At 41.9% G+C, this 23,464-nt stretch overlaps 1 protein-coding gene across 1 annotated transcript in view; it reads right to left on the bottom strand.

Annotated features, from left to right (window-relative positions):
• Window positions 1-9,766: 9,766 nt before the first annotated feature.
• Window positions 9,767-23,464, bottom strand: part of ANKRD55 (ankyrin repeat domain 55) — a 50,810-nt gene continuing 37,112 nt past the window's right edge. The window contains exons 10-11 of the mRNA XM_040580612.1: window positions 20,213-20,314; window positions 9,767-10,500 (exon numbers count right to left, since the gene is read on the bottom strand). Coding sequence (XP_040436546.1) covers window positions 10,232-10,500; window positions 20,213-20,314 — 371 coding nt within the window. The 3' untranslated portion in view covers window positions 9,767-10,231. The remainder of the gene's footprint in view (window positions 10,501-20,212; window positions 20,315-23,464) is intronic.

The following is a 23,464-nucleotide window of genomic DNA, read 5'->3' as shown; positions in this document are numbered from 1 at the left end:
GTTGCCCCAGCCACTCGTCTTCAGACCTGTGCTCCAGACCCTTCACCAGCTTCACTGCCCTTCTCTGGACACGCTGCAGCACCTCAACATCCCTCTTGTAGTGAGGGGCTCAAAACTGAACGCAGGATTCAAGGTATGGCCTCACCTTGTTCTGCTGGCCAGAATGTCTTTGGCTTTCCTGGCCACTTGAACATGCTGGCTCATGTTCAGCTGGCCACCAACCAGCACCCACTACTTTTTTCTTCCAGGCAGCTTTCCAGGCACTCTTTCTGCAGCACTGAGCCTGGTTGAACCTCATACAGTTGGTCTCAGCCCATCAGTCCTGCCTGCCCAGATCCCTCTGCAGAGCCTTCCTGCCTTCCAGCAGATCAACACTCCCCCCGTCTTGGTGTTGTCTGCAAACTTACTGAGGATGCACTCAATCCCTTCATCCACATCATCGATAAAGATATGAAACAACTGGCCCCATACTGGGCCCTGGGGAACACCACTTGTGACCAGTCACCAATCGGTTTTAACTCCACTCACCACCACTCTTTGGGCTCAGCCGTCCAGCCAGCTTTTCACCCAGCACAGAGCACACCCATCCAGGCCATGAGCAGCGTTTCTCCAGGAGAATGCTGTGGGAGACCATGTCAAAGGCTTTAGGAAGGTCCAGGTACACAACATCCACAGCTTTTCTCTCATCCCCTAGGGGGGTCACCTTGTCATAGAAGGAGATCAGGTTGGTCCAGCAGGACCTGCCTTTCACAACCCCATGCTGGCTGGGCCTGATCCCCTGGCTGTCCCACACATGCCACGTGATGGCACTCAGGATGATCTGCTCCATGACCTTCCCCAGCACCGAGGTCAGGCTGACAGGCCTGTAGTTCCCCAGATCCTCCTTCCTGCCCTTCTTGTAGGTGGGCGTCACACTGGCTGACCTCCAGTCCACTGGGAACCCCTTGGTTAGTCAGAGCTGCTGATAAATGATGGAAAGTGGCTTGGCGAGCTCTTCTGCCAGCTCCCTCAGTACCCTTGGGTGGATCCCATCCAGCTCCATAGACTCATGTGTGTCTAAGTGGTATAGCACATAGGTGACTATTTTCCCTTGGATTATGCGGTTTTCATTCTGCTCCCTGTCTCTGTCTTCCAGCTCAGGGGACTGCATAACCAGAAAACAACTGGTCTTAGTATGAAAGACTGAGGCAAAGAAAGCATTAAGTACCTCAGCTTCATCCTTTGTCACTCTGTTTTTCCCAACATCCAATAAAGGTTGGAGATTCTCCTTGGCCCTCCTTTTTCTATAGAAGCATGTTTTGTTATCTTTTACAGCAGTACCCAGATTAAATTGTAGTTCGGATTTTGCCCTTCACTAGAATGTTTGTCTCTGTAAAAAAATCTCTCTTGAGCTGAGGTACAATTTCTGTTATGAAAATATATTTAAAAATAGCTTGAGAGTTGGTTTCTCAGACTAACTGTAGGATTGAGATTGGTGGTAGATGTGCTTGAAAGGAAGTAGTTTACACCTGTGGTGGCATTTCTTTGAAGTTGTCTTTATTTAGAGAACATTTTGATACAGATCTGTGACATCTCTCAGCTTCAGGCTACTGAGGAATTAAATTTTTTCTTGAATGTTTGGAATAGAAAAATCAACTTGACTGTCAACGTACTACTGTTACCTAGCTAAGTAATACAATGTGGTTATGCACAGCAAGCAACAGAAAAAACCTCATACTCTGTTGTGTGGAATACAGAATTTGTCATGCTCTTGCAGAGTGTAAACTTGCAGAAATACACATGAATGTGAGAATTAGCTTGATGTTCTAACAGTATTGAAAAGATGGGCCAGAAGATAAGGAAAACTACACATGGAATGGTATATTCAAAGAAAACCATAAACAAGTGAAGGTTAGTGCAAAGAGGAAAGTCTACAGGCTTTATTGATGGTTTAAATTAGGATAATTTAGGTCATCACTAGAAACAATTTGTAGTTGTTAGTTTGAACTGGCTCAACTGTTCAACTTATCCCAACATTTGGGTTAGTAAACTACAATTATGTACTTCGCAACATTAAGTAAGGGAGTTATACTCATGTGGATTTGATTTCCATGGCTGGATGTATCTGGGTGGCACAGAAATACAAGAAACTTTTCAGGGTAGACTGCTGGCTGAAACAGTGTGTCAGTAGGGACTGAACTCATGCTATAGCTTTACAGTGGCCTCCGTGGTTTGGGTTGATGATTTGGATTCAGCTTACAGAAGGCAGTTGTAAGCACTGTTAGGCCTGACCTTTTAAACCTTCAAGACAAGTCAAAGAAGAGAACAAAGAAACTTGTGATTTAGATTTTACTGCAAGATTTTTCCATTTGTTACAAACGGAGAACATGACAACCCTCCACCTCCTCAGCACTTCCCTGTGGTTAACCTATACATACAGCTCTGCATTCCCAAGTGCTGGTCACCCACCAGCTTGTTTGGGTGAAAATGATGTGCCAAGGTGCTTACTAAGTGATGCTGCCCAAGAAAGGTTGTGCTGACCTCATGTGCTGTAATTAGTGTCCCTCCATGGCAGTACTAGTGGGCAGCAGCATTTTGATTTGGATCAGCTAAAGGATGTGAAACAAAACCATTCTGTGTGAGAATGGCTGCATCTCTCCTATGTGGATAACAATCATTGTTCATTGACTGTAGGTATTATAGGATGACTGTAGGAAAAACATGCTGTAGGTATTATAGGATGAGTTCAGTTAGAATTCACAAAACCTGTCAGGAGAGCAGCTGGAACATGGTCTTTATATAGTAGCTTGTTTCATCTTTTCTGTTATTTGGGATGACTGAGTGGTACTGTGACTCCAAAATCTCTGCCTGTTCTCCTCCATCCTTGAAGAAGATTGAGGAGATCAGAGGACAAGGAATCAAGAAGACAAGGGAAGATCTAATCTCAGCTGGCAGATAATTTATCCAATGTAGCTTTATGCCTTTCCTAGCCCAGACAGTAGTCACACAAGGTAACTGCCATGAAGAACTTTGCCACTTATCATTACTGAAGATAAAGTGTCTTTCTCACTCTTTCACTACTGCTCTGGGGCTGTAGTTCCTGGCCAAGATCTCCAGCATCCTGTGTGAACTGTCCATAGCTGTGGGTAATGTTGGTTTTCAGACTATCAGTGATAGCACTGTGACTACTACACACTCTCCAGCAGTAGCTTTGCAGCTGAGCTGGCCAAGGTGGCTTTTGGCCAAGAATAAGCATAGGCCAGTGGCCAGGATCTGCTGTCAGACTTTGAGTTTCTGTACAATGCCCTGAGGAGAGCCATTTATAATCTTTACTTTTCAGCCCTTCATTTGCTTTCTGCATTTCTCCACCAGATTTTCACACATACTGACCAGTCCACAAGCAAGTTCCTGTAAGGAGGGAAAACAGAAGCCAGATTTTGGAGGGTTAACACCTGAGCACTGAAGATAGCCCTCCAGCCCCCAGTTCTAAGAAGCCACTATTGAAAATATAGTGTCTAATCTTTCTGCCTTAGTTTCTTCATATGTGACATTGGGATAATATTATTTACTAGCCTACTGAGAAGGTTTCAGTGATGGAGCGATTACTTTTTGTTGAGTGCTAAATTTAATTGGAACATACAAAAATATCCTCCAGTTTGGTAGAAGATCTCTGTGGATTTTCGTAACCAGGTGCTGTCCTCACATAAAAGCTGAGAGGAGAATAAAACCTCTGTGAAAACAGACTATCTTCCTGTTTACCACCTTACCAGAGAGCCCAAGAAGTGTGCAAAAACAGGTGCTGGGTTTTTTCCATTTAGATAAAGAGCTTACCCTGGTTCTTGCCCAAAATTCACAATCTGTTTTTGGCACATGTCTGACATTTTGACAACTTGCTGATCTTAGGTTTATAAAAATAACATTGAAAACTGATGTTGATAGATCTGACAGTATTGATGTAAAAGGAAATTTTCTTTGTGAAAAGAATTTGGAAAAGTATTTCCTGCTGTTTTGAACCAAAAGAATGAGAACCTCATAATTACCACAGTTAAGAAGGTGGTGTCTGAATTCCTAATGACTGCTCTAAGGAAAGGAGTAATATAACTGAAAGTCCTCACACATTGATTTTTGCATTTCTGAAACTAAGTAGTATGAGCTCTGCATCAAGACCAGTTTAGGAGAGGCCTGAGTTGTGCTTTTAAAGTGCCTGTAAATGCAGCATTTGATTAACTGTATGGTAGGCATGTATGTAAGAGTGAAAACAATGAAATCCTGATGTAAATTCATTTGGCATAAAAAAACCCAACAGAACAGGGGGAAGCAAAAGGACAGCAAGGGCACAAATTGCTCCTCATGGCCTATGCCGCTGGCAAGTCACTACATCTCTGAGTGGAGATTTCCATGCATATTAGTTGTCTTGAACCCTTTTAGTGGGCATGTTTTTATGTTTCATGAAGAAATCTAAGCTATGGCAAATCAGAAGCAGCTTTCCCAAGATACATCTTGGAACCCACAATGAGAATAAGATGGCAAATTTATTTACAGGAAAACCAATCTTTTAAAAATATTTAGCTGAGAGAGAAAAACCTCAGGGACAATGAAAAACTTCAACTGGCTTCAGTCTGTAGTTTACAGGACATACTGAAAAAAATGCCCACATCAACAATTTGAGGAAAATCTCTGTAAGTTCACAACACACTGTGGAAAAAGCACTAGACACTATAACAGGAGAGGCCAAAGCACAAAAATAGTTTGGGTTTCAAGTATTAGAATTTTCAAAAGCATCTGACCCCCCCTTTCTGATAAATTCCCTGCAGAGGATTGTCTCTGCATCAGCAGCTGAAGGGTGAATGAACCTTTAAGAACCTTCAGACCTCCAGATCAGAAAAAAGTACCTCTCTGGTGCTTGGAGTTGAACAGAATGGTAGGCAGAGCCTTCCTCTGGGTTAACTTACCATTTAGCAGTTTGTTTTAGCTGTTCTTAGTAATAAATCTCTGCCTTATTTCCAAGAGTCTACTAGAAACAGTCACTTCAGAAACAGGACAGGATTGGCAAATTTTAGAAACTGAAAATGCAGTCTTTACAATTGTGTATTTAGTATATCCTTTCTGGTTAGACCTTATATTTCTTCCTTGGATGATACTTACCATTAACTTCTGTGTATGAAAGGTACAATCCCATTTCTTTTCAATCATTTTAGTGCAGCTAACTTATTCATGCACTGTGGGAAGGTCTTCATAGTTTTCAGTAAATGTGCAAAGCTACTTTCAACTAAGTTGACAAGCTGAAATTATAGCGGAAGTTTGTGGCACTGTGTGTAAGCAGGGGATCTGGCTCTCCTGTTTCTTGACCTCTTACCAAACTAATCTTCCTGATGTAATCTTGGTAGGGAAGTCTGTGACTGTGGGGTTGATTGTAGTGGTGGTGATGGCTGCAGAGATGCATTGGGAGGGCTGGACTGAGCTTTTTCTTAGTACATGGATGTATTCAGACAGTTTCAGTCTGCTCCTGTGAGTTACAAGGAACTCCACCACATCCTTCTTCCTAAGGATGGGATCCCACATGCTGAGCACAGAAACATGCACAAAGGTGCAGGAAGGCACATGTGCATAGACTCAAGTACTCCTCCTGGGGCAGGTATGAATACCCCCTTGACCCTGCAGGTTCTCCCTGGTGTTTGCAGAGCAGCCGAAGGTCACAGCGTGATGCCAAGTATCCTAGAGCACCACAAACAGTGAGATGGGAAATAGAAAGTTACTGCAGGAGGCTGTACCATGTTGAAGTCTGCAGAACCTTAGTAGGCTCAGTAGCAGCTGCAGAAGGCAGGCCCTTGACAGTGTTGACTGGCAGGGAGGGAACACTTGCTTGGCTTTGTGTCAACTGCTTCACATCAATTATTACTCACTGCCCTTGGTTAGAGGTGGCTTTGGTGTGGACACCTGACAACCTCTGGTCTAAACTGCTTCTGTTGTAATGCTGAGATTTTCTACCAATAGGAACAGCAGAAGAAAATCTTTGCGTTTTGTGAAACTAAGAGGCATAGGAAACCCCCACGAAAATAATGAGAGAAAATTTCCACTTTTAAAACACAAAGGCAAATAGTGTATACTTTCAATACCTCTGTTTTCTTCTAAATCATTATTACAATGCAGATGCAGAGTAACAGGTCTGATAACTCATGATGACAGTACGATCAGATGAGCTCTGTTAGAATTGTTTGAAAAGTTGCTATGTTTTTATGTTCTGAAGTTTTAACTACAACGCTTCTGGTGTTTTTTGCAATAGAAAAACATATGGATTATGCAGAGTCTGCTTTGGTGACGTAGAAGAATGCAGTGTATTTGGGGTGAAGGGTCAATGAACTCCACCTTTGTTGGTGATAGGGATTTTAAAATTCTTTATTAGGACTGAATTTAAGAGGATATGTCTTCCTTTTTAGGTATTTATACAAAAGAATTAGCCAGCTCATCAATAAAATAGCTTTTGGAATATCCCCGTAATACTGGATGATACTTTGTTTTACAAATGAACATTTTTCTTTTAAATAATGGACTAATGTTAACCTCCTGCAGAGTTTACTGGAAGAGTGGATCACTCCAGTAACAATGTGTAAGTAAATGGTCCACTGGAATAAAAGCTACACTATTTTAAAAAGCATTTTCAAATTCTGTTCATAAGAATTATATATGGAATGTAGAGTGTGTTTCAGAGAGGAATGGTATTGTGTTTTGGTCAGAAAATGTATCCTGCATGTATATATATTGTCTTAGCTTTCTGTGCCAAGCCAAACTCCCCAGACACCTGAGTACTGCAACACTCTATGAGTTAACACTCAGCTGGTGCCACAGAAGAATGTGCCAGAGATATTTAACCACTAGACAGAGGAAAAAAAATAATCTCTGTCATGACCTACTGACCAGACATTTCTTGGCAATTGCTAATCAACTGTGCTAGCCTTTTATTGTCTCTCCTGCCACTATGTTCCAGGAAAGGTCTGAGCAAGAGGTCAGGGTACCTTAAGTAGGTATTGGTTCATTTGTTATCTTTCATGCAGAATGCTGCAGTCAGTAGTCTGTTCTCCTCTGAAGGTGAAAGACTTCAACTTAACTTGGCTTGTTTATTTACTGTAGAATTTGGTTATCAAACCCGAAAGATAAGAACAGTTCCTGGTGGGAACATTTCTGAGAATAATTTTAGTGCCGTATGAGCATTAATTTTTTAAAGATCTATTTTTGATAAATTGTGAACTACTTCTTTATTGACAGTGTACAGAAGAAACACATTAGAAAAGTGACCTGGATCTTAGTTCAGACTACCATGCATTTAAGACTGTCTGTTCAGCTAAGTACTGTGTTCTGTTCTATCCTTACCTTTGAACAGGCAAGTAGATTTGCATTTCTTTCCTGAAAAAGTCTTATTTCCTGGGTTGAAGACCCAGGAAAATAAACATTCCTTCCTAGGAAAAGATGAGGAAAAAAGGGGGAAATGATAGGAAAATATCAGCTAGCTGATGTTGCCTGTTATGCAAACTGATTGTATAGAGAGGAGGCGGTGGTAATGTGTGTTTGTAGCTTCAAGTTATGGCACCTGAAATTCTGTGGTTTTGAAGGAATTTCTTCTGAAAGGCAGTGTTATCTTTGATCAAAAATTGTTCATTATTCAGCTTTGTCTGCCCTTGCTGCATTAACAAAGCAATGCTGAATAGGAAAACCAGAAAGCTGATTACTTCTGTTCTGGGAATGGAAGTGTATAGCTTAAGGCATGGGGGAATGTCTCTCCCTTTCTCTCTTGCTGTAATACTGGAAACATTTGAAATGTGTTCAAGCTTCTATGGCAAACCAGCACAGACTGCTCCTGTATCATGTCTTCAGCATGGAATCACAGATGGCAAATGAATGAGCACCACCATAGGTCTTATATGATTGCCATTTAGGCAGCCCAGGACTCTCCTGGCCCCTGGACAGTCAGGGTAACAGAAGAGGTGAGAGAGATTCACCCCCTCTCTTAAAGCCAATAATAACAATGAGGATCCCCTTCTACTCAGGAAAAATGAGTTGCAACATATGACCTGCCTCTTTTGAGGCATTGCAGTTAATCGCAAAAAGCTCATTTTTCTTACCCACTCAAAATGACTAGAGTGGTGAAAAAGTTACAAACATCTGAACTCATTGGGATTTCCTTGCTGTGCTGTTTGGTCTTCCTTCCACACACTGTACCCATTCCCAAGCAGTGTGTTAAACTAAAGATAATTTCTGCCAGACCGGTTACTTTGGGCTCTCACTCTGCAAAGACAAATCTCATTCTCCAAATGTCTACACTGACACTTAGGGTTGACATAGAGGTTATTTGCTGCCAGCCAGAGCTGTATGAATTAATTTTTCCTTCTCCTCTGTGCAGTCTGCACTAAAACCATCTGGTCTGTACTGTTTGATAGTGGCTTAGGGTCTGCAATGAAACTTGAATGTTTCTAGGAACTGACTTATGAACCACTTGCCTCTTGTGTGAGGCCACAGGGAGACGTACAAAAGGGCTGGGGTCAGAACAGAGAATCTGGGGGTTGCAAGTGGTGGAGTTCTAGGGCAGAGAAGCTTAGGGGCTCTGGAAAGCAGAGCAGCTCAGTGACCCTGTAGAGCAAATGCCAATCTGCGGCACTGTAGGAGGAACTCTGGACTCTTCAGTGAGGCTGGACTAAACAAGACTGGTCAGGTGCAAAGTCAGCATGCCAGAATTGATTTTTCCTTTAAGAGCACATGCTTCTGTCATGCAGTATTTTTTCCATGTAGCCTTAGAAACTAGGTTGCCTGTCAGAGCCAAAGCACATGAACTTTTTACTCTCATGGATTTCAGCAAGAAGCTAGAGATTGACATCACTTGTTGAATTTGGACATTTGGATTTGATGTTTAAAAATAAAAGATCCTTTTATTTGTGTGCAAAACTTTCCTCTTCCCTGTGTTGCATCAGAGCAGCTGTTGTGCTCTGCTTTTTTCTTTCTGGGACTGTCTGTGACAGCTACCAGCCATCCTTCTATTTACAGTCATTACCGCAAAGAAATTGGAAACTGCAGCAACTGGGACGTGATTATCTTCTCTTTCATGTCAGGTTTGTCTTTTACTGTGACACAGCAAAAGAAATATTTGTACAGCTATCTAGAGATAACCAGAAATGCCATGTCCTAGTCGGAATGAGCTGCTGATGTAGAACTAATTAGGACAGGTTTACTACCAATAGTGACCAAAGGGGACTATCCGCCCCCCCACCCCTGCCCACAGTAATGCCCACAGCTCCTCTGTAATCAGAAGTGAGGAAGCCTCCAGAGTAATAGCAGCAAGATTTAGATAGGAATCTTTAAGCAAGCAGAGGCTGGCGTGTTTGTTGGCCTCTAGGAAACAGTCTTGTGAAATGTTTAGTTGGAGGCTTATAGCACTTGCCAAGGCTCTTGACTGAACAGCAGTCTGGCTAGATTTCCTTCTTCAGTTCAATGTTCAAAATGGTAAAATAATGTCTAATAACTCAGGACGGGGCAGTCCTTTTTTTAATGAAAATAACAATGCGCAATTACATTTTTGTCACTGAGGACTATGAAGAACTAAATGAAAGAGACTTAAATCTGTCAGTGCGATGAACAGTTTTGAATAGTGAGTGCTATAGCACTGCCTGTCCCACAGGGATTAGTGTTTCATTGTGCTTTTTTAGCTTGTTGAATTCACAAATGCCACAAACTTACAGTGTAGAAAGTATGTGAAAAACAAAGAGCCAAACCCCCTCATTTGCTAAAACTGCCTTTTATTTTGAACTTATCATTTTAATCTTAAAAAGATATTTTTGATGGCACACAGCCTCAGAATCAGCACCTTTGCATTTACAAACTACAGAGAATCCCTGTCAATTTATGTTTCCCTAACTGCAATTTTTAAATCACGCAGAAAATCTTACTCTTTGTTCCTGTTTTCTATGAAAGGCATAACAGCACATTGCTGCAACAAGATTGCATGTTATGAAGATTCCATTCACAAAATAGATTTAAAGCAAGTTAGATACTAATTTAGTAATTTCATCATAACTGAAAACTATAATGCAAATGCCTATATAAATACACAGTTCAGCTTTGGTGATGTGCTACCTTTTCCTCTTTTTTGTTCATTTACACTCCAGTTCACAAGAGCATCATTAGTGCAAATTAATGAGGTTTTACTGTACAGTTATCTTGTAACAAGCTCTTAGATATATTTCAACTGATTGAGGCAATTATTGAGTTAATTTCCAGTGTCTGGTTTGGTGAGAGAGTTCTCAAGCTCTTCTGCAGGATTAGATTTCTTCTGGCTTGGGATAGCAGGTAGGACACGGCTTGGTTTCAGAGGCTCTCCTGATAGACCAGGCAAGAGAGAATAGAGCAAATGACTCTGAGAATGTCCCCTTTTCTGGGACCTGGAGGTTGGGGCTGGTGGGAGAATAACTGCACCAGTCCTTAGGGTATTTAAAGGCAGGGACTTAAACTTCTTAGCACCCTGAGATGGTAGCTGAACTAGAAGAAAAAAAAAAGACAAAAAGAGTGCACAGAAAGTGAAAAGCATGACATTTTTACAAATGAGTTTGCTACTTTCTTTGAATTGTTATTAGTTTGTCTTGTGTTGTGTGTACTCAAACCTGCATTTGGAAAATGTGATCAAAATTGAGTAAAAAGATCACTAAAGCCTGGGAAGACTAATCTTCAACTGAAGAAAACAACTCCAGTATTAAGCAATTTACATTGTGTTTGGTGATCAATAAGACCTGAGAAGTTCAAAAGTTTACTTTTGATAAGCAGAGAATCTATAATTTGTCTGAAGGAGACTTGTTCTGTTTGGAGAGATTTCCACAAGACATTTTTTCATCAAAAACCACAGGCTAAGTGAAATGGAAATGTTCCAAGGGATTGTATTGTTTTTAACAAAACCTTTGGGGGAGGATGCTCTAGTACCCAGGGTAAATTCTCATCAAATTCTTAGGAAGATGAAATGGAAGAATGTGGAACACTGTGAGTTGCTCTAGGCACAGGCCATCATGAAGACAATTCAACATGTGCTCTGCAAGTCACAGGCCACAAAAGTAGCCCGTTACCCTGGAGCGCACAGAGACCTGCACTGAAACACAAGAGCTACAGCTGTTGTATGTCTTGTGCATCAGCAGTCTTGTAAGAAACTGTGAATTTAGATCATCCTTAATCTCCTCTGCACACTCTGCAGTGTAACATGGTTTGTGCTTTAAAGTTAATGTAGTTTTATATCTTCTTTAAATTGAAATTCTCATGCTCCTTCATTCAGGCAACTCACTAAATCCTGATTTTTAAAAAAGAGAATTGGAAAACTTCATTGTAGACCTATTTTCCTCTACCTTGGAATTTAATGTGAATTGCATTAACTTTTCTTCATTTAGTTCTCCATCTCATTCACAAGCAATTTGTATGGAAACAGTTCGGGTTTTTTTATCTTAATTATATGAAGAGTTCCTTACTGGAGCTAATACCGTCTGTGTTTTGGCTACAGAATCTTCCTTGCAATTTCTCACATTAATTTTTCCTTGCTTGCATCCTCATCCCATCTGTGATTTCCTTCCATGTGCATCTGTTGTGATGAATATACGAGAGGCTATTAATGTTTTCCTTTGAGAATTTATAGTTTGAGTTTCTTCTCTACTGTTCATGACAGCCTACAGAAGGTTATTTGGATTCTTTGTCTATTTCACTGTCTTCATCCTTTGAAACTAATCACAAATGCTTCCTTGTGATCAAGTATTAAAAACCCTTCTCACTTGTCTTCAGAATGGTATCATGCTTGTGTCCTGGTTCTTTACATATAGGAAGAATCCTGCTATAAAGCACTCTGCTCAAAAGGTGACCATCTCAGTCTGTCATTATCTTTCCATTTCCTAGTCAACTCCAATGAAAATATGAGTGTTTATGTTTGCATTTTTCCTGGCAGCTCCTTTGATTATTACCCTTTCATAATCTCTGACAGAAATTTTCCTGGTGCAGATTCAGGGAAATTCTACATAAATAAGAAATGGAGAATATTCTTTCTTAACCCAATGAAAATCTTTTGTAATTCCAGAGAAATATCCAAAGTTAATCTAGATTTGGACCATTTTAATAGAGGATAAATTGATAAGTGAACTGATTTCTTTTAGAAATAACAGACTACATAATCAATTTACATGAACACTTGTGATAAGCTGGACCTTACAAGTTAATGTTGACCATAAAAAAAATCACCAAACCAAACTAAAAATTCAGCACACTTGAGGACCTCATAAATAGAATAATGGATGAAGTTTCTTGAGGGCTGAAGTGAGGAATTATGTAGTTTTCGTATAGAAGGATTACTAACTTTGTCACAATTTTTCATAAAAAATAAGGTAGATCCATTACTATAATGTGGACACAAACCTGATGAAAAAAATACACTCAAGATGTAATTTTCTGGAAAGTAGGTTTACAGTGCAAAATCTTAGAATCATAGAATGGTTTGGGTTGGAAGGGACCCTAAAGATCACCTTTCTATCCTTGCCATGGGCAGGGATGGCTTCCACTAGACCAGGTTGGTCAAAGTCCCATCCAACCTGGCCTTCAACACTTCCAGGGATGGGGCATCCACAGCTTCTCTGGGCAACCTGTGCCAGTGTCTCGCCACCCTCACAGTAAAGAATTTCTTCCCAATACCTCATCTAAATCTATCCCATTTCAGTTTAAAGCCTTTACCCCCTGTTCTGTCACTATATGTCCTTGTAAAAAGTCCTTTTCTGGTTTTATTGTAGTCCCCCTTTAGGTACTTGTCCTAGTTGCTGGCTGGGGTTAAAGCACAACAGTCCTGGAGGGCTGCTATAAGGTCTCCCTGGAGCCTTCTCTTCTCCAGGCTGAACAACCCCAGCCCTCTCAGCCTGTCTTTATAGTAGAAGTTCTCCATCCCTCTGATAATCAGTAAGAAATTCAGATAATAAAACTCAGTAAAGGCAAATGCAAACCACTACCCTTAGGGAATACAAACAGAGAAATCCCAAACAACCAAAAGTCCAAATGTAGGGTGGGTAGTAACTGGCTAGGCGAGTAACAGTCCTGCAGGTAACTGGGTTCACAGACTGTGCCTGAGTCAGACGTACACTGAAGAAATTCAGGCAGAAACCCTGCAGCTTCTGTGCCTTGGCAAAGCAGAAGCACATCAGTCATGTCACGGAAGCCCTTCTGTGTCTGTAGATTCACTGTTACATAATTCGTAAGTCAGAAATTTGCCCTGTTGAAAAAAATGTTACCTCTAATGTCTGCAGTGGGCACTGAAAAAACTTTGCAACTATGGGTTTTTTTACTATATACATTGCACAAAAGAGGCTAAAGTTTTTGCCATATTCCCCCTACCATATGCCATATACTCACTTTATCTTTCATTATTTATTTATCAGGAGCATTAAATCTCTTAAGACTCACCAGGTATCTATTTGGGGCAAAGCAGAATCTTTATGGAGAGGATTTAAAAAATTGGTGATTTTTCTTCTCGTGTAAATTTCAGTATAATTCAAATTGTGATGGCCTGAGCAGCCAGTGTTTACTACATCTGCCTCCCTTTTGGCAATGCAGTGTAATTCATGGGTCACATTCAAGATCACTCATGTTCAGATGTTCAGGAAATTGCTTAGTTCTGCTTTCCATAAAAAAAATTATACCATTAATACTTTGTTTTAGTTTGTGTTGAACTTGTGTGAATCAGGCAGGGCTAAATACAATAAATGAGCCCATCTGTTTTCTGGCACATGACAAAATGCTCTGAGTTTATTGACATTTTGGTGTGTAAACAAATGCATATTGAGAGTCTCACTTGTTTCCCTTTCTGGAGCATAAGCATGTGTTCATGCATTCAAAGATCACACCGCTGTAAGGTAACTTGAGAACATTTTACATATTAGACAAGGCCTTAGCGATGGGTTTAAGCAGGGCAACAGCAGCCATAGTTTAACTTCATCGCCATGACTGGGTAGCTATCACAAACCCATGCTCATGGACCTGAAAGTTCTGGAGCACAGCAAGGTGCCCATGAGCCAGCAGTGTGCCCTTGTGGCCAAGGTGGCCAGTGAGATCCTGGGGGGCATTAGGAGGAACGTGGCCAGCAGGCTGAGGGAGGTGGTTGTCCCCCTTGGCTCTGACCCGGTGAGGCTGCATCTGGAGTGCTGTGTCCAGTTCTGGGCTTCCAGTTCAACAGAGGCAGAGGGTCCAGTAGCGGGCTACAAAGATGATGAGGGGATTGGATCATCTCCCTTCTGAGGAAAGGCTGAGAGAGCTGGGCCTGTTTAGCCTGGAGAAGACTGAGGGGATCTTATCAATGCATACAAATACCTTAAGGGTGGGCGTCAGGAGGACAGGGCCAGACTCTTTTCAGCCATGCCAAGTGACAGGACAAGTTTGTGGCAACAGCCACAAACTGCAACACAGGAATTTCCATCTGAATAGGAGAAAAAAATTCTTTACTTTGAGAGTGACGGAGCACTGGAACAGGCTGCCCAGACAGGCTGTGGAATCTCCTTCTCTGGAGACATTCAAAACCTGCCTGGACACAGTTCTGTGCAACCTGCTCCAGGTGAACCTGCTTTAGCAGGGAGTTGGACTAGATGATCTCCAGAGGTCCCTTCCAACACCAATCATTCTGTCATTCAAAGAAGTAAAAAACAGCGCCCAAACATCAGTGCTTTCCACCTAGTCCTACATACTGTACTCAGTTTCAGATATTTCATAAGGATTTTGGGACTGGTACATGTATGGTTGAAATAATACACATAATGAAATAATACATATAATGACTGGTATTAGTGTATGTATTGAAACACACAAGCCTGGACCCAGCACTGGGGTCTGTGAGAGACAGAACTCTAAAGGCTGGCTGCCATACATTCAGAAGCTATGTACAGCAAAAGCACCAGTAGTTGTTCACATTTAGAGGGCAGAGTCAGCTACAGAAGACCTAGTGATACAATAAGAGCTACTAATTCAGGGAGCCTTTTCCACTCCGTAGTAACTTTCAAGTGGCTGCTATTACAAACTGCAGAGGCAAGAATAAGGCTGTCAGTGAGGCATTGCCCAAGGAGTATGTACTCCAGCAGAAGGGATGGCTCTTAGATTCTCTTCCTTTTGCAAGCATTGGATATAGTGGCCCTCTGCAAAGAGGAGAGTGCTTTGTGGAATCCTTTGCTGTTAACTTGGGAAAGAAGGAATTTCAAAACATGATGAATAACAGCAAAACCAACCACTGATCCCCAGAAAATACTGTGAAATGACCTGCAGCCATAGATAATTCCCACCCCCTCCAGCACGTAATAACCTCACTATGGCTTCAGACCTTTTAAGCCACATGAAGAAGTGAGAGCAGTGCAGAGTTCTCTAGTAGTATTTGCTTGGGAAATTATTCTAGCACTGTGTGTGCAGTGTGTGATAGCTGTAAGCCTGTTTTCCAGGGCTCACTGGGAGAGTTGTGTGATGAGATAGAAAGGGTGTGCTAGGGGTAGAGCAACAGCATGCAGAATAACAGAGATGCCAGGCTGTGCTGAGGCTACAAAAGAAGCCATGTGAGGGACCTCTCTGGCCCTGGAAATATCTGGAGGGTGGGAGTTTATAAACCATGGTTTAAAGTCACTCAAGTACTCTTTTCCTAGGCTACTGTTCCATTCCTATTATCCTCTTTCTAATCTGTATTTTTAAATATTTTTGCTTAGAGATTAAAGCATCTCTTCCTTTTTTTCATTGCCCTTCCTTTTTTTGGGAAATTCTTCTTCTTTCTGTTAACCTCTGAGTAGTTTCAGTTCTCTTTCTAATTTATGCTTATTTTATTGTTCTAGAACCCTGGTTGCCTTCCCCCCCTGCTGCCCCACACTGGCTTTGTGGCATGTTTTCAACACACATTTTGTGTAACAAAATTATTACACACAAACCTTTATATTCAAACTGTCGAGGAAGACATTTGCCTGGATAAAGGCTGTGTCCCGAACAGCAGTATTTTTAGGGCTGGATAGAGGATGAGTGAAATCTTTGCTCTGAATCAGTTGCTTGGAAAGCTCTACGGTCAAATTTGTATTAACAGAAGAAATGTGATCTGTTTAGCAAACAACTTCATTTTTCTGTTCTTGGCTTGAAGCAAGAACAGAAAAATCCAAGCAGTAAAGGCACCTGGATAAATGTGCTGTGTTAGTGTATTAAACCATGATTATTAACTGTGATAATTATATCTTATTTGTAAAACACAGGTTTTGGAATTAGACTAGAACGAAAACCCTGGCTGTTTGTCTCAATTACTGCAAGAACATCAGTGATGATGAAATTATTTTTTACGATTTTGCTTACAACTATGTTTATAAGACACTGAGAACATTAGTAGAAAGCTTAAAAACAGAAGACTTGGAGCTGGGGTTTTGAAAGCACTTTTCTGTCCTCTGAGAGCAGGGGAGACCACCTCAGTATTGCACATATCTCTGCTTTTCTTCTTCCTCTCTTCTTCCACTTAGCAGCAGTGCTGGATTCTGTATTCCCCCTACCTAACCTGATGTTCCCTATAAAGCTACCTCAGCTGTTTCGTTTTTGGTGATATTGTTATAGCTGCAGAATTGCTTCTGAAACTGAGATCATAAGAGGCAATTAATCTTAAATTTAGCTCTGAAATGTGAATGCTTTAGGACCTGGCTGACCTGCAGGATGACATATAGTAAGCTGCAAATCCTCATCCAAAATACACTGGGGGATTTGCACTTAGTGGAGCACAAGAATGTGAGGGCAGGACACTGCTGGGAGTAGGGCTAGTGTTTGGATGTGAAGAACATTTCCCAGCCACTGGCTGAATCCTGCCTGGACACTCACTAAGTCTTGAAATTCTGCTGGGGCTGTGGGAGCAGGGTGAGACTTTCCCTGCTCTTTGGGACCTTGCTTGTTACTGCTTTGGGAATGAGGAGCTGGCTGAAAGTGCAGAGGAAAAAAAGGCTGCAGCTTTCTCCAGCCTGTTCTTTTAGCTCCTATGTTATAGAAGCTACTCAACCCAGTTGCTGTTAGAATGAGTGACACCCATCCTCATGTGAAATCTAGTCTATGTGCTGTGCTTAAGAGAGAGAGACAGGACATCTCTTCACCTATGTAACATTCAGAAAATGACAAAGTTTTTGGAAACCTGATGATTTTGTTCTAATCCTCTTCCCCCTAATTTTTGCTAGCAAAAGGACACAAAAATCAGTGTCATGGTATTTTTTTGCGCTGTCTGCAGAAAAGTCATTCCTTATCCTGGCTTTCATCTCACATATCCAACCTTTCTCTGCCAGGCAGTCATTAGGGTGTTGTCATCCATCTCTTTACATCTTGTAAGTCACCATGTTATATCATGTCTTGCCCCCTGTGAAAAGCTGCTGGAGTCCTACAAGCATATGCAATCAAGAGTGAAACAGAGTGTGAAAAATCCTATGTCTATGAGAATTCCAGTCACCACTGCTCTGGGAAAGAAGTGTAGAACCAAACTCCTCTGTATTGATGTGCATTGCTTTTACTAGGCCAACTTTTTGGTAACTCATTGGAGTAAACAGGTTGTGATCCATAGCACAGTCCAGCTGGAGGTGGGCCAGTCAGTAGCGTAATACCCCAGGAACTGGTAGAGGGCTAGTACTATTTAATGTCTTCATTAGTGACTTGGATGATGGGGCACAGTGCACCTTCTGCAAGTCTGCAAATTACATGAAACTGGGGCAGATGACTGATAGAGCAGATGGGTGTGTTGCCATTCAGAGAGACCTTGACAGGCTGGAGAAATGGACAGACGAGACTCTCACAAAGGGAAATGTAAAGTCCTGCACCTGGGGAGGAATAACTGCTTGCACCAATACATGCTGAGGATCAAACAGCTGAAAAGGAGCTTCTCAGAAAGGGACCTGGGACCCACTGACAGGCAGCAAGCTGAGCATGAGCCAGCAATGTGCCCATATAGCAAAGAGAGCCAACGTCACCTGGGGCTGCATTAGGAAGAGCATTGCCAGTAGATTGTGGGAGGTGATCCTTCCCCTCTACTCACTACTGGTGAGACACATATGGAATACTGTGTCCAGTTCTGGGGCCTCTAGTACAAGAGAGACATGGTCATACTGGATAGGATTTAAGGGATTGGAGTGTCCAAACTTAAAGGGGAGGGTAAAGGAGCTGGGACTGTTCAGCCTTGAGAAGGCAACTCAGGGGATCTTGTTAATATGGATTGGGGGGAGTAATGAAGGAGTCAGATTTTTCTGCGTGGTGTCCTATGAAGGAAAAAAAGAGTCAATGGGCACAAATAGGATGAGGAAAAGCCTGAGGTACTTAATGCTTTCTTTGCCTCAGTCTTTAATACTAAGACCAGTTACCTTCAGGGTATGCAGCTCCCTGAGCTGGGAGACAGGGATAAGGAGCAGCATGAAGTCCCCACAGTCCAGAAGGAAACAGTCAGTGACCTGCTGCTCCACTTGGACACACACAAATCTATGGAGCTGGATGGGATCCATCCAAGGGTACTGAGGGAGCTGGCAGAAGAGCTCGCCAAGCCACTTTCCATCATTTATCAGCAGCTCTGGCCAACCAGGAGACTGGAGGTCAGCCAGTGTGACGCCCACCTACAAGAAGGGCAGGAAGGAGGATCTGGGGAGCTACAGGCCTGTCAGCCTGACCTCGGTGCTGGGGAAGGTCATGGAGCAGATCATCCTGAGTGCCATCACGTGGCATGTGCGGGACAGCCAGGGGATCAGGTCCAGCCAGCATGGGTTTGTGAAAGGCAGGTCCTGCTGGACCAACCTGATCTCCTTCTATGACAAGGTGACCCCCCTAGGGGATGAGAGAAAAGCTGTGGATGTTGTGTACCTGGACCTTCGTAAAGCCTTTGACATGGTCTCCCACAGCATTCTCCTGGAGAAACGCTGCTCATGGCCCGGATGGGTGTGCTCTGTGCTGAGTGAAAAGCTGGCTGGACGGCTGAGCCCAAAGAGTGGTGGTGAGTGGAGTTAAAACCGATTGGTGACTGGTCACAAGTGGTGTTCCCCAGGGCCCAGTATGGGGCCAGTTGTTTCATATCTTTATCGATGATGTGGATGAAGGGATTGAGTGCGTCCTCAGTAAGTTTGCAGACAACACCAAGACGGGGGGAGTGTTGATCTGCTGGAAGGCAGGAGGATCTGCAGAGGGATCTGGGCAGGCAGGACTGACTGGCTGAGACCAGCTGGGTCACAACAACCCCTTGCAATGTTACAGGCCTGGGGAAAAGTGGCTGGAAAGCTGCTTGGTGGTAAAGAACCTGGGGATGCTGGCTGGTGGCTAGCTGAATGTGAGCCAGCAGTGTGCCCAGGTGGCCAAGAAGGCCAACAGCATCCTGGCTTGTATCCAAAATAGCATGGACAGCAGGACTAAGGAATTGATTGTCCCACTGTACTCACAGGGGTGAGGCCACACCTCGAATACTGTGTTCAGTTTTGAGCCCCTCACTACAAGAGGGATGTTGAGGTGCTGAAGTGTGTCCAAAGGGCAACAAAGCTGGTGAAGGGCCTAGAGAACAAGTCCCGTGAGGAGCAGCTGAGGGTACTGGAGCTGTTTAGCCTGGAGAAAATTAGTTTCAGAGGAGACCTCATCACTCTCTATAGCTACCTGACAGGATGTTGTAGACAGGTGGAGGTAGTCTCTTCCCCCAGATAACAAGTGATAGGACAAGAGATAATGGCCTCAAGTTGCACCAGGGGAGGTTTAGGTTGGGTATTAGGAAAAAATTATTCACCAAAAGTGTGGTCAAGTATTGGTACAGGCTGCTCAGGAAGTGGTTGAGTTATCTATCTGGAGGTATTTAAAAGACGTGTAGATGTAGCACCTGGGGACATGGTTTAGTGGTGGACTTGGTAGTGTTAGGTTAATGGTTGGACTTCCATCTCAAAGGTCTTTTCCAACTTAAATGATTCTATGGTTCTATGAAAGGGTTATTAGACACTGGAACAGTTGCCCAGAGAAGTTGTATAGTCCCCATCCTTAGAGACATTTAAAAACTAATTGGATATGATCCTGAGGAATCTTCTGTAAGTGACCCCTCTATGGGCAGGGGGATTATACTAGACAATCTCCAAAGGTGCATTCCAACGTCAGCCTTTCTATGATGCTGTGAAAAAGGAACATGAAACCTCCCTCAAGCCCCCAGATGCAGTGGTGGTGGCACAGTTTGATCCTGTAACTGAGACTTGCCTGTACTTACTTTTGTGAACACAGTGGTTGGGTATGGGAGCTAGGCTGTTCCGTACAGGAGTAAGGTTTTTTGTTTTGGGTTGGTCTATGGGCATCTGTTGAAAATTTTTACCTGTGAAAGACAAAGATAATCTGTTACCATAAGAAAATATTTGTAAATAATACAGTGCACTGTAGATCTCTGGCTTCTAGAAAAAAAGGAAAACTTAGCAATTCTCAGAAATAAGTAATAACAACAGACCGACTGAAAAAAGCTATTGCTTTGTTCTCTTCATGTTCACTAAGAAGAGTGATTGATTTAATATAGCTTTCACATGTACCCTTATCACTTCCTCTCATATAATATAGTAACTGGTCTTAAAACAGGCGCAGTCCAGTAACCAGGTCCATGTAAGAATATTTGGACACTAAATTTATAGAAAGATTCAACCAGATGGATTTGATTTCAGAATCAAAGCTTTAGTTTACAAGCTTTTCTAATAGGGTCTCAGCCCTTCTAAGTACTAGAACGCAAACGGAGTTCAACTGCTGGCTGGAAAATGAGACTGGCAGAAGTCTATCAGGCAGAAAAGACGAGCTTTGAGAGTGTTTTGCTGCAGAGAAAACATAGCAGAACTGATATAAACTGATACTGATTCTTACTAAACTCTGTTCATGGCAATTTCGTTATTACCAAGAAGAATAGATACTGGAAAATGGCAGATTAATTGACTAACTGTGGCATTCCACTGGCTAAGATTAAAGTTAACTTCGATCTAGTACTATTATAAAAGATGGTATGTTCGAAGATGTAATGCAATTCACTACATAAATGACACACCAGAAATTATTAAAAAAGTAGAAACTCAAGCACAAAATCAACATTTTACTCAGATACTTTGCCTGAGTTGATCTTATTCTGTGATGTTTGAGTCCCTCAGATTTTCCTTTTTTGTTATTTGCAGCTCTGAGATGAGCCTTGTAAGGAGTCTTGAGTGGTCTTGCCAAACTGCAGCTCATCCACTGTGGCATTGCAACATAGGTCATTGCAGAGCAGGCACAGGCTCTGTTGGCCCGCAGAGACGAGGGGACACTCAGGCTGGATGTAGCAGGACATCTTAAGCAATAGGAAGAAATGGAATAGTATAAATTGCCTTTGTGGCTTTGTACTTGAAAACACCAATGTTTTGCTGGGCTGTGCAAGATAAAGCTATAGGAAAACAGTTGTGCGAAGTTTCCTAGAGGTGCACTGAAGCAGTTGTCAAGACTGCTGTGACTATGTTACTGACTAAATGGATTCTGTGTGAAAGGAGCCAAAGAGGTGTTTATCAGACAAACCCTCATGTTATAGTGTACCCTTCAGCTCAGTGTGGAGCAAGATTCTGGTCCAAAGACCACGGCAGTTGGTAGACAATGGACAAATTTACTGGATCCTGTGGGTAAAGCTGATGTGTATTGGGCTAAAGCAAGAAGAACATCTTATGCGTGAGTTGTGTCTAATAGAAATGGACTTTGGTTTCCTTTTCCCATATTTTACTCTTCATTTAGTCTTGAACACTTCTCCAGTGTGATCAAAGAGTGAGTGCAAAAGGTCGTGCATTTCTTCATAGATATTGCATCCACTGTGCAGAAAAAAAATAAAATACATCTATTCCAAAATAGCAGAGAATCAAGCTTGCTGCTCCCATTAGTGCAATTTGAGTTACATTGGTTTCACTGATGCTTATACTGAGAACTAATGGCTTATAATGTATGTACCATTATGGCTATGATGATGGGAGATATGTTTTTCTATCAAGAGATATGTTTATTTTGTAAAGGGGAGTATCTGGTAGCAAAAACAACAGTACAAACATTTGTAAGACTGATATGAATGCTTTGGAAAAGAACCCTTGTCTAAAAGTTCTGGCATTGAGTGGAAGTATTTATTCTTCTGCTCTTCCTTTTTACCCGCACCATATAATATCAAAGAAGAAAAGTTTTTCTTTCTTAAAGATACTAACTTTGTCATCCTCAAGAGCATTTTTATGGTGGCATTTGTTTTTGAAAAGTGGAAAGAAGGCATTTTCATTATTGTAAAATGCAAGACTGTTCTGCATTTGTTTACTGACATTTTTTACAAGTTGTTCTTTGATTTTCCTTTGCATTTATGTAGGTGAACCACCACATTGTGGTGTGTTTTGTGGAAAGGTTGTAAATGTTATGATGAATGTCTGATGTAAATCAGTCCTTCAGTTTCAGAAAGAAACAGCCACACTGATCAGCTTTGCTCTGCTTTTTCCTGGCCAAGAAGTGCTTCATATTGGACTATACCATACTGCTAATGCCAACATAAGCTTAATAATATTTTCTACATTACTTGTTTAAGAAAATAGAAGGTACTGGGTTGCTGTAATAAAATCTTTAATAAAATACCACCTTAGACTTGGAACGTTAGTAATCTAGAAGATGAGTGGGTCATAAGAGGAGGTTCCAGCTGATTAGAGGTTGCTAAGATCTGCCTTATCTTTGAGACAGGCTTCCTTTTACCCAAACACTTGGATTTTCTCTGTTTACATAATTTTCCCTGTGGAAAGTAGATGGCAGTACATTTTGCAAAAACGGATGATTGCAAAGCTCATAAATACAAAATGCTTCAGATCGTGGATGCCAGCTCAGCACTGTGGCTGGCAAGCACTCTTACAATATTGACAGTAGTTTTTGGTATAGTTCTTTCTTCTCCCCAGTGGAGGGCAAGACAAAGTAGTTATTGTGTGAGAAACCAGTGGCATGATAGTAAAGTAAGTCTCACTGCTACCCACAGCAACCTCTCCACTTTGTGTAGGTGCTAAGGCTCAGCTAGTAAATTGACTCATCTTTCATTTCCAGAAGCACAGAAAACAGAACAAAAAACCTCCAAGAAAATCCCCACTTATATGCCAGCTGCCTTAGTAGCAGTAGGCACAAAAATTAGCTCTGACTTTAATAAAAGGCATGGTCATGCAAGACAATCAACACTGTGTGTCAGCTGAGAAAATAATTTTTAAATTGAGCTCCACTGGATTATTGATACCTATAATCCTGCCCTGGGTATTCGGTGATTAGGAAATTATATGTAGCCTGCACAGTCATGACTTGAGAAATGAAGTATTAACACTTCAGTGCTCTTCAAAGACCAGATGTTGTTTCCCTCAGCTAGGCCTCCTGCAGAAAAAAAACCCTGAAATATCTTTCTTCAGAGACAGCTGCCTGCACGGCACTGCTGGCTGGGCTGGAGCCAGGCTTACTTTGCTTCTGATCCCTT

The sequence above is a fragment of the Falco naumanni genome, chromosome Z (genome assembly GCF_017639655.2).
Source record: "Falco naumanni isolate bFalNau1 chromosome Z, bFalNau1.pat, whole genome shotgun sequence".
NCBI lineage: Eukaryota > Metazoa > Chordata > Aves > Falconiformes > Falconidae > Falco > Falco naumanni.
The sequence above is the reverse complement of the archived record's forward strand: the minus strand, read 5'-3'. Positions and strand labels throughout refer to the sequence as shown.